The sequence below is a fragment of the Orycteropus afer genome, unplaced genomic scaffold (genome assembly GCF_000298275.1).
Source record: "Orycteropus afer afer isolate SDZICR_OR568_19922 unplaced genomic scaffold, OryAfe1.0 scaffold00023, whole genome shotgun sequence".
Taxonomy (NCBI): Eukaryota; Metazoa; Chordata; class Mammalia; order Tubulidentata; family Orycteropodidae; genus Orycteropus; species Orycteropus afer.
In genome coordinates, this window is record NW_006921610.1 from 3,699,167 (window position 1) to 3,711,167 (window position 12,001).

General features: G+C 38.3%; 1 protein-coding gene across 1 annotated transcript in view; it reads right to left on the reverse strand.

Moving 5' to 3' along the window:
• FMNL2 (formin like 2) overlaps positions 1–12,001 on the reverse strand; it is a 429,889-nt gene that overhangs the window by 18,067 nt on the left and 399,821 nt on the right. The window contains exons 15-20 of the mRNA XM_042783649.1: positions 11,916–12,001; positions 6,672–6,796; positions 5,853–6,055; positions 4,102–4,336; positions 2,913–2,981; positions 2,722–2,802 (exon numbers count right to left, since the gene is read on the reverse strand). The exon at positions 11,916–12,001 is cut by the window's right edge and continues 151 nt beyond it. Of these exons, the coding sequence (XP_042639583.1) occupies positions 2,722–2,802; positions 2,913–2,981; positions 4,102–4,336; positions 5,853–6,055; positions 6,672–6,796; positions 11,916–12,001 (799 nt within the window). The remainder of the gene's footprint in view (positions 1–2,721; positions 2,803–2,912; positions 2,982–4,101; positions 4,337–5,852; positions 6,056–6,671; positions 6,797–11,915) is intronic.

Below are 12,001 nucleotides of genomic sequence, written 5' to 3' on the forward strand. Positions count from 1 at the left end.
GTGGCTGGTGGGTTTGAACCGCCAGCCTTCTGGTTAGCAGTCAAGTGCCTTAGGCACTATGCTACCAGGGCTCCTGAATCTCACTTGGTCAGGGTGTATTAGTTTTTTTGATATGTTGTTGGATTCTGTTGGCCAGGATTTTGTTAAATATTTTTGCATCTATGTCCATGAGGGATATTGGTCTATACTTTTCCTTTCTAGTGGTGTCTTTCCCTGGTTTTGGTATTAGTGTTATGCTTGCTTCATAAAATGAGTATGGGAGTATTCCATCTTCTTCTATGTTCTGGAATAGCTTGAGTAACACAGGTGTCAACTCTTCTCTGAATATTGGTAGAATTCTCCAATGAAGCCATCAGGGCCAGGACTTCGCCTTGTGGGAAGTTTTTTTTATGACCTACTCAATTTCTTCTTTTGTTATAGGTCTGTTCAACTTTTCTATCTCTGAATGGGATAGTTAGGTAGGTCTTGTGATTTTAGAAACTTGGCCATCTCTTCTAGGTTCTCAAATCTGTTGGAGTACAGTTTTTCATATTCTGTCAATATCTTTTTTATTTCTGCTTGTTCTGATGTGATGACACTCTTTTCATTTACAATTCTTGAGATTTGGATTTTCTTTCTTTTCTTTTGTTAGATCTGCCAATGGTTTATTGATTTTATTAATCTTTTCAAAGAACCAGCTTTTTGTTTTGCTAATTTTCTCTGTGGTTTTTTTGTTTGTTTGTTTCATTTATTTTTGCTTTGATCTTTATTATTTCCTTGCTTCTAGATACTGTAGGATTCTTTTGTTGTTCTATTTATAGTTGTTGGAGTTGATGAGTTAGAGTGTTGATTTTGTTTCTTTCCTCTTTTTTGACATATGCATTTATTGCTATAAACTGTCCTCTGAGTACTGCTTTTGATGTATCCCATAGGTTTTGATATTATATATCTTCATTCTCATTTGTTTCTAGGAATTTTTTTATTTCAGTTTTTATTTCTGTTATCCAGTAGCTTTTGAGCAGTGAGTTGTTCAGCTTCCATATGTTTGATGTTTTTTCCTTGCTCTTTCTATTATTACTTTCCAATTTTATAGCATTGTGGTCCGAGAAGATGCTTTGTAGTATTTCAACACTTTTGAATTTATTGAGGCTTGTTTTGTGTCCTAACATATGGTCTATTCTGGAGAAGGATCCATGTGCACTGGAAAAGAATGTGAATTGTGCTTTTGTTGGGTGAAATGCTCTGTATATGTCTATGAGGTCGAGTTGGTTGATTGTATTGTTGAGCTCTTCTGTATCTTTGTTGCCAGTCTCTCCACATTCTTGCCAGTATTTGTTATTTTCTGTCTTATTGAACTTAGCTATTATTGCCAGGGTGAGAGAGGTATCTGTTTTGATTTGTAGCTCTCTAATTAGTGCACTAATTGCTAAATGCATGAAGGATATCCTGAGCAGGGGGTGGGATACACATTAGGGACGACTCCAAATACCTAAGAATGCTTCATATTTTTACTTGCATCAACCATGCCCCACCCCCTCATCCACTTACCACACCTCCCCTGCTTAAAACCAGGCAACCTCTAGTTTTAGTGCTCTCCATAGTGAATGAGCAGAGGAAAAGTGGAGTGCACAGCAGGCAGTGCCTGCAGGTGCCCCCTACACATCATCGCTTCTACCTGCAGTCTTCATAGTTAGCTCAGCTCCTCTTATCCATGAGTCTCTGATGAAACAAGGCAGATACACTCCATTGTTATGCTGCTATAACTGGTATGGTCAATGGACAGGGGGCCTGAGCATTCCCCATGAAATAAGCAGGGCTCTTTGCTTGTGAACTCAACCTACTACTCAACTTTCTCATGTGGAAGTTACAGTAGTACCACAAAGCTAGGGGGAGACTGTTGCACTGAAGACTTTGACTCTGAAAAGCAAAGTACTTCCTTTCATCATCAAAAATAATAATCTAGAAAAACATAAAGCAGGGAAAATGGTCTATAATCCCATCCAACCTGTTTTAAAAAATAAATAAATAAACTCACTGCCGTCGAGTCAGTTCTGACTCACAGCAACCCCTCCTTGGGCTTCTGAGGTGGTCTCTCTATGGAAGTAGATAGCCCAGTCTTCCTTCTGAGGAGTGGCTGGTGGGTTTGAACTGCCAGTCTTCTGTTTAACAGTCAAATGTCTTAGACACTACACCAATAGAGCAACCTGCTAACTGTCACTATTTTAATCTATTTCCATTCAGTCTTTTTTCTGTGTATATTTTACTTAGTTGTAATCAAATTTTACATATAATTTATACCCTACTTTTCTAAACACAAATTTACCCATTTCCTTAAAAATTCTTCACAAATATGTTAATAGTTGAAAAAGAGGCCATTGTATGTACTATTATAACATATTTAATCATTTCCCAAAATATTAGACTTCCAGATTGTTGACTATGTGCAATTATAAATAAAATACAATATACAAAATTAAGACTCCTGAGGAAAGATTACCCAAAATGGAAAAACTGAGTTAGAGTATGAGTACTTTTAAGGCTCTAAGTGCTACTGCCAATACTATCAAACAGTGTTCCAGAAAATCTGTACCAATTTATCCTCCCACTCACTAGCAAAGAATCTTCATCAAGACACCTCAGCCCAACTTCCAAGAGCAGTTTCCCTCCACTCCAGGACTTAATCTCTGCCAGCTGTTTCCTCTCTCCTTCTCATAATTCCTTTATTTCTTTCAGTTCACTCACCAGGTCTAAACTCTGAAGTTTAAATCCATAAACTGCTCCTCGTTTACTGCTATTCATATAGTTTCCAAGGGCCAAGATGATCTACAAGCAAAGAGAGGAAAGAGAAGCCCATCAGTCTAGCATCCCAGGCAGAGGGCTGCAGCTGACAATCCAGCTCTTCTATACATGTATATGAGGAAAATTTCACTTGCCTCCAGAATTTTCTTGAGTTTTTGGGATGACTTTATAGAGACAGATGCTGCTATAATTGCATGCAGTTGCTAGATTCCAATCAAAGGAAGGAAGGAGGGGGAAAAAACACATGTTAAAAACTGGAAACTCAAATTGGAAACTAAAAATTAACACAGACAAATAGGCCCTGCATTTAGACCTTAAGGTCCTAAGGCCAAGATTTTATTTTTCCTAAGCATAACAAATTTAAGTCTTCTCACGAGATCTAAAGTAACCTACAAGCTCATCTCTAAAACTATTAACAGTAATAAGTAATGTAAGAACCTGTTTATCACAAAACCTGTAACCAATGAGATTGGAGTTAAGAGTCAACAGCATCTTCTGTAGAACTCAATTCCTTGCCTACCACCTCTAGTCATGAAATGCATAAAATTTATATTTTCATAAAGATATAAATAAATAGATATAAACTAATATGTTATATTTGTGCATCAACAGAACTGTCCATAAATGGGGGAAGAAAGCAAAAGGGATATTTATAATCATCCTTCAGAAGTTCTCAGAACATGTTTTTCAACAGACATGCTACTTTAATCAGCAACTAATAGGTTTATTTAGAAACAGAACTGGGGAAGAACTACCAAATTCACAAAATACAAGAAAGAGATGGTTGACTATCATTTCCTTATCATCACAGTCCAATACAATAAGCTTCAAAGGAAGAAGGCTCCTGTGATTAATTTAATGCTTCCAATGAAAGTTATAAGCCTGTTCACTAAAGATATAGAGCAATTTTTAAAGATGGAAGTTACATTTTCAGTCTTGCCAACCCAGTTAGAGGATTAGTATCTTCACAGGAGGGGACCAAGTTTGAGAAAAAATGGTTTTCTGTCCTCGGAATTGAAGTGCCCTTTGAAATCCAGAGGACGTCTATCTGTAGACCCCAAAAATGGCATTCTCTAAGGAGAACAGCAATACAGAATATGAAAATTCACCATTTTTCAAACTTTATGTGATTTTTCAAATTTACTTTGCATACACAAAGTAAAAAGAAGGCTGAAATAAAAATACAATCTAGAAAGTTCTGGGAAGGAGTCTTTAGAGCCTATCACAAGGAGTACAACTTTGGGAGAGACTTAAAGGGAAAATAAACACTAATATTAATTCTGTCTCTTTGGACCCCTTCCCCACCAGAGTTGGTCCACTCACAGGAGTTAGCATCTGGATGCTTTCAGCAAAGTTCCCAATGAAGGCCATGATGGTCATCTTCTGCATGAGCCTCTCAATTTTACTGAACTGCATCATGAACCGGTCTTCATCTGACAAGTTCTCCAGGGGCTTCCTTTCTCGCTCATAGAGCCGAAGCACTTTCACCTCATTCTCGGTTGGCAAGAACCTCATCAAACATTCTACAAAGTCTACAGGTAATGTCTTCAAGTCAAATCTGAAGACAGGGAGACAGGGAGATGTCAGAAAGAAAACCTCCTACCCTTTAAACACACCTTGGTCTGGCCCAGTTTATCAACTACCACATTGCTGAGATCAAGAGTAATACTGTGAAGACCCACCCTGGCACTGGTTCCAGACTATGAATCAAGTACCTTAACTGGTCCTTCCTGAAAACCTGGACCTTACTGTAGGCTGTCATTCTGTTTTTAGGTTATTGATGTAGTAAGTTCTAAGCCTCTAGATATCAACAGTAAATCACAGTAGACAAAGTAGAATGAAAGCTGAAGCATTTAACGGTTAGGTGGTTCATGGAGATGGTTTTCTAGGCAATGTGAAGTACTGCTAAATGAGGAGATTAAGATTATACACAGAATGACAAAAATCTGGTGTATTGCATAAAAGATTTCAATTGAACCAAGAGACTGGGATATTCTTTTCTTCTTTAGAAAAAAAGAAATGGATCAAAATGCCTGTACTGTAGGGATGGTTTGGCTTAAATGCATATATCACTTGAAGAAACACATCTTTGTGGATCTATACTCAGTTTGAACAAAGTATGTGCTACAACCTCTGTTTTATTCTCTGAACAACCCCTTTTTAGCCAAATAATAGTAACATTTAAGGATTACAACAAACAAGGTGTATCAAGATCAAAAACCAGAATGCACATCAGAAATTAGGAAGAATATAGGAGGCAGTGGTTATGAGGTTATAGCCCAAATTTGGAGCAAATTATTTTTTAGGGTCATTTATTGTTCTGAGAGTCTCTGATCAAATTTATGAAATACCAATTTATGAAGACTTAGTTCTGGAAACATTTAATAACATCCTTATCATTTTTTTAAGTCACCATGGCCACAAGAAGAGTAGGATAATAAGAGAGAAGTAAATAAAACTAACATCTTCTACACAGTTCAAGAATAACGAACTGAGCTTTGTTTAAAATGTCTTGAAAACACAAAGAGCAACAGAAATCACATTCCTATTGTTAGGAATTAAAATATACACCTGTATCATATTTGCATTTGGCAATGAATTATGGCATTCCTCAAATGCCATCAAATTTGTATTCTACAAATTTGGACTGAATTCAGACACTCCAGAGAAAGTTGATATTTCTCCCCTATCCTAACATCTGCAATACTCAGTTCAGCTTTCTCTTTATGTAAGCATTGCTGTATGCCTATATAAGAGGGCAGACCATGATAATAAATGATGTAACAATCCAGATGTTATTTTTCAAAAGCAATTAATTACTCATTCTAATAGAATATTCCCTAGGTAATATCTGGCCCACCTCTTTAGTGTTAGCATGTTATTCAACCATGAAGTAGCACATATAAATACAGGGAACCTCCAGTGTGTGGATATCAAGAATTGCTCAATCTTTTATCTTAGATCTTGCCCCACTATTGAATTATTTCTGTTACTTATCAATTCATCACTTTCTTATTTTCATTTTCATCCTAAAGTTACCTGTATATAAATTTTCCACAATGCCTTGAACTTACACATGAATAGCTTTACATATCTCGTCGGCAGTCTTTCCAGCTTTCCTTAAAGTGATGGCAAGGTTTTTGGCCCTATTTGCTTCTAGTAATGTCACTTTGCTTGATCCTTTCTGCGCTATCTTCTGTTTACTTGAAGAAAGATCAATGGCAGGACCTTGGGCTTTTGTCTTGAATATTTCCTCAAACTCATCAACATTTAAATCCTGGAGGAGAAATTAAATTGGCAAATTACATCCTACTTAAAAAAATTAACTCAGAAAGTCACCAGTTAGACTGCTTCCTAAGCATCAGAGACTTCGTTTTTTCCTATTTAATATTTGTCTTTGCCATGGCTTGCTCAATTTTTCCTATTTTTGTTAGAGTGAGAACCATGGTACATAAATAGAGGGAAATGTCTCAAGTAGATAATGCAATTGCCTTGCAATGGTTAGCTTGCAGAGATGGCCACAACAGACTAAAACTATCCATCCAAAGGAGGTAGGTAGTATGACTGTGGAGTTCTTATTTGTGTATAGTTCAATAAAGGGTTTTTATGCCCTATTATAAAGTAAGGATAGGGACTATGTCAAATACATATTTTTGTGGCAGCATACACTGATGCTCAAAATGATTTCATTTTTAAATAACTTTTTAAAGAGAGTTTTAGAACCATGTTACAAAACAATGCTTTATTCTCTGGTATTATGAAATGTCTTCTTCTTTACATCAAGGTACTTGAAGCACTAGCACTGCATCACCAAAACTTCAGGTTATGACAGCACCCATACTGGCTTTTTCAGACAGAGATGCCCCCATGTTTCTAATCAATAAGAAAGATACCTCCAGAATGCGCTCATCATCAATTTCATTGAAAACTGTGCCGTTGATCTGATTGGGCTTCAGAGCAACCCAGTTGAAAACCGGCATTCTGAACTTTGTCTTGATCGGCTTCTTAATTTTCACAGCTAAAGATGTCAGAGAGAATGCAGTTAAGATCCCACTACCACCCCATGGCCTCTGGAACAATCAGACAACAGTCCATGCAGATGACACTTTAACATTGGAGGAAGGTTGGCAAGAAACACCTAAATACTTTTAAATAAGGAAAACATCATGCATGGCCTTTGTCAGAGGGATCTGAGGTCATTTATGTGGTTGGCTGGCAACAATGTAGTGTTAAAACTGTCTAATGGGCCAAGGGTTCATTTTTTAAAAATGCAGAAATTTGGATCTCTACAGTACAGCCATAACATTGGGACAATGCTTAGGACAAATAAGCCATCTGAGAACAAAGACTATTATTAATGTTATTGGATGGCAGATAGGGTAAACACTCTGTGCCTTTGTTTGACATTGATGAGTCTAAGTTGAATTTCAACATCCTAAATTCTTGGTTCTTGAGTACGTATTTCCAAACAAACCTGAAAAGATGATGAGAGACTATGGACAGTGGCTGCCTCAACCATCAGGAAAGTAAAATCAAGAAAGCAGACTTTCAGCTAGAGCAATACCTTAAAAAAAAAAAAAAAAAAAAACCCTACTGCCATCGAGTCCATTCTGACTCATAGCAATGGGTTCCAGAGGTGGTAAATCTTTATGGAAGTAGATTGGCCCATCTCCCTTGCATGGAGTGCCTAGTGGGTTTGAACCTCCAATTTTCTGTTTAGTAGTCAAATACCTTAGGTACTATACCACCAGAGCTCCTTAGAGCAACACTTTACTGAAGTATGACTTTGATAATGGGGATTTATATTTGCTGCTGAGTTATTTCAAGCCAATGAAGGGCCACGAATGGCCAAAATGAGAAAATGTTTACGACAACAGAAAGAGGTATTACTTAGAAACAAGACATTAGATTTTTTTTTTCCCTCAGGAATGGCCACAGTCCCTTTTTCCCTCTTTTTTGAAGACTCAGTTCTCCTCAGGTCTCAGCTATGTGAAACTAGAAGGCATCAAGGAACACATTAAAATACAGAAAACCTCTCAATAGAGAAAAAGGGATCTTTTCAGAGCCAAAAGGCATGCTATCTCCTCTTGCTTTGGGGAAATGAGCTAAAAAGGAAATCCATTAAAAAAATCTTCTCATTAATTACACATCATACAGAAGTCTTCTTAAACTATTCAGCTATATATATATATATTTTTTTTTTTTTTTTTCTTCACAAGTCTATCCTAGAAAGCCTACCACACTATTTGGGAGTTCCACTATCTGCCATCATTAGTGAGGGAGGGAGGAGAGCTCCAAACGCCTCAGTGCAGAACAGAAATAAATGTGATACAAAACTGTGCTTTCATCCAGTTGGGACAAAAGATGCTGCCTTTCATTCCTCCAGAGTTACAAAGGCCATGGAAATAGCAGGAATGTCATCTGATAATCCACACAAAAGCATGCAGGAACACAGAAACACAGCTTTTGCCAAACCAGGCCTTTCCACCACCACCTTAATCTCTACTGTCCACCAAAGTCAGATCCTTCCTCACTTCTTTTCTGTCAGTGCTCCCCAGGGAAACCAATGGCCTCTATGGGGCAAATGAACAAACTTTCCTCTAATTTGGCACTTCAGCAATGGGCAGGTGGTGGAGGGGCATGGGGGGAGAAGCTGTGCAGAGATCTTTTCATAATCTGAGTGACAGGTAGGTACCATTTATTTCCTACCTTCACATTCTATTTGTAGCTATCCTTCTCTTAATGCTTTAGCAGGACTAGGAATAAACCTGAGATCAGAATAGAGTAGAAAGTTCTCCAGAAAGCTTTTACTGACTCAGATATGGGGTCTAATAAGGGACTTAGAGGTGACCACAATATATACCATGTCCCCAGTGTTCAGGCTAAAGAAATTGGCTCTGGTTGAGTTGGTAGATGGATGGGTGGGTGTTCCACAGAGAAAGCCAGAGATTAGAGGGAGGAGACTGGAAAAAGGATTTTTTTCCCAGCAGCTCTTCTTTATTCTGTGAAGGAACTTTTCCTTCTTTTGCTCAGAATACATGTAAAACCCTTCTAGACTTGAGGCCTTCGATCCATCCAACTATGAAAATTATGCCAAAAAAAAAAAAATAATCCTTTTCTTGGGGCAAAAAGAACGTAGCATATGAAACCCAAGATGTCTGCTTAAAGAAGACAATCTCTTCTACAGTGTTAACTAAACTATATGGGCAAACCTGGAGTGACAGTCAGCCAACACCAAGACTGCCTGCAGACACAAAGTCAAAATGCAATGATGAACCAAAGCAAGATGGAGTGGAAAGATGTCAAGGCACAGTGTGACCAATAGCAACAAATGATAAATATGCAATACACTCAGTGAGGAGCAACCTACAGAAAAGCTTGATTGGCCCATCTTTTGTGGAAGCAGAAAGAATTTAAAAAAAAAAAAAATTAGATATGGTTAGAGTCAAGGGGCTCAGCAGCTCATGCACTTTTAGCACAGAATTTCATGCTTCTTGGATACATTCCACAAGGCAGCACAGAGCCAAAGTTCATTCCCATTCTGCTCTGCCTTGAAGATGCACTTATTTTTTTTTCTTCAAATAATCCTTTTTTGAAGAGGGAAAGAAAAAAAAATTCATTGCAGTGGTCAGAAATAGCTATATTGAACTGTGCTAGGTATTCTACAGGATTTGAACAATTTTTCTAAATAAAATAATTAGCAGAAGCTCACATTCCCATTTTGAAGACTCAAGCACTTTCTCCTTAAGAGACAACAAATGTTACAGACTTGCCAGCAGTATAGATTATAGATGTCCCGACCCTGAAAAGGGAGCCACATCTATCTATCACAGATTTGAGGAAGCAAGACTTATACTTCAAATGCTTACTTCACATTAGTAATGTTTTCTCTTAAAAAAAAAAGCAAAGGAAAATCCCAACTAGGTAAACTTAGGGGACTACCTCTAGTCCCCTTGTCTCGCCACTAAGAACACCCCTGCTTATTGCCTGTTGAAGAGATTAGACATACTGTTGCCTGTAGGCCTAGAGGCCTGGTGATACCACAGGTTCCTGACTTCCCAGGAGCCCTTGCAAATCAGCTCAGCTCTGTCTCTGGACTTCACTGGGAAATCTTGAGTCTATCTAGCTTCTTAGTTTCAGACAGACACAGTTACTGAACATACTGGGCAAAACATTTCACAAAATGGGCTATAATCACTAAGTATTGTAATCATGGCCAAGTTAAGGATATTACTGAAGAGAGATTAAAGGCCTTGTAGAAATTGCCTCAACTCAAATTATCATACACTCATGAGAGTCTAGAACAGAAAATCTTAGGTTTGCTTAACTACTTAAGGAATTAAAGAAGAGTTTCTTCAATCCCACATACAGTTCTCCAAACTACAGAAAGCACAAAGAGGACAATGTCCAATTGCAGCAACCCTTAAGGTAACAGCTGGCAATCAGCTGAGCACAGAGCTCCCTACCTTAAAATTAAGAGAGCCAAAAGTAGTCAAGAAATATTAACAATTAAGAAGTGGGCAGAGCCTAGGCACAAAGTCAACCAGATAGGACAAAATTCACTCAGAACATGGCCCTGGCCTTGAACATCTCAGCCTCTTGACTCTTTCACTTTGCCAAGGCAGTTCTAAGCTTTAATGTGAGAGCTCAGGTGAATGGAAGTGGACACTGTATCACACATTACATTTTGTTCTCACTTTGGCAGTACCAAATGAGAGCCACCACAGCAGATACACCTCATGGTGAGTGCTCTATGGGCTGTGAGTCAGTAAGCCCAGCGCACGTGATGGTTATAGGTTTTCACACTCAATCATTCAGAATAGCCTGTTGATGGAACGGATTCCTAGGGCTTGTTATGAGGTTTTTTTGTTTGTTGTTATTGTTCTTGTACATTCCAAAATCCAATAGTTCCATGATGACTCTCCTCCAACCTTTCTCCTTCAGAAGCAATAAAAGTTCTAGAAGAAAGTGGCAGATGGAAAGACCTTGAAGGGTAGAAATAAGTCACTAATTTACTGTGAACATTTTTCTGAACAGGCATCATATTTGTTTCTTTGACAATTTTATGGAAGTCAGAGTAGAAGTGAACATTACAGATTGGTTGTGGAACAAGTGTGGTGTGGGTAGCTTTCTGGTATCCAAAAGGACTTTAGTGATCATTAGGGTGGATAAGCCCTGAAGAGTGGCTGGTAGAACTGCTGACGAGGCACTTGGAAGGATGGAGATTGGGAACTGCTTTATAGCTGAGACTGCATATTGGCCATCAGGCAAAGGCTCTGAGAACTACTGCAGCCTTGGAAAGGGAAGCTTTGAGAGTAGTAGTTCTTCATTAAAAGTCAGAAACTTCATGAAGGGTCTAAAGTGGACAAGGGAGCCGAATGTCCCAGTGCCACAGGGATGGTTTCCAAATGCCAAGGAAACACTCTGTGATGGAAAAACAGCTTCTAATGTTTTTAGAAAAAGTGAAAATTAATTTCCATATGTCAAAAATTAGAACTTATATTTGAAGGCATTAGAGTAACTTTCTCCCTCTTCCATTTCCCACTCTATTTTTCACCTCCAACTTTATTTCAAGGGTAGAAGGTGAGATAAAGAAGTTATATTCTATCTCCTAGTTAGCAGGAGGATAGTATTCATTATCTGGTAGCATCTAAAAGCATGGAAATCTTGCTGTTAGCAGCATTTCCCCTTGAAGCTTAAATCCACTACAGTGAGTTCTGATGCCCTCAAATATTGCAAAGAAATGCCTGGAAGGCTGATCAGGCAATTAATCAGAAAACAATTTTCCTTTTTACAGATGATATCACAAACACATTTAATTATATAAAAAAAACCCACCCATAAGAACTCAGTTTTGTGCCCACAGTGTCTCAGAAGTGTTTGTTGAACCCATGAAAATGCACTAATCCTTAAGAAGGCAGCTGATCTCTCTTCCTTTCTCTCCATGGGGAGAGTAGAAGGATGGAGGAAGGTGAGAGAGATAGTATCACCTTCACTGGTGACATCAGGAGATGTGTCCTAATATTACAAGAGATACATGTGATAGCAAGAGACCTCAAAGAATGGCTTTAGCCCTCAGGAGATAAGACAAATGAGTATCTCTTACACAAGTACCTGGGTTTAATCTGTTCTCTTACCTGCTAATCCTGAGTTGAAAACCACTGTGGGTGAAGACGTTCCGGGCAGTGGGGGTGCAGAAGGGGGTGGTGGGGGTGGTAAAGGA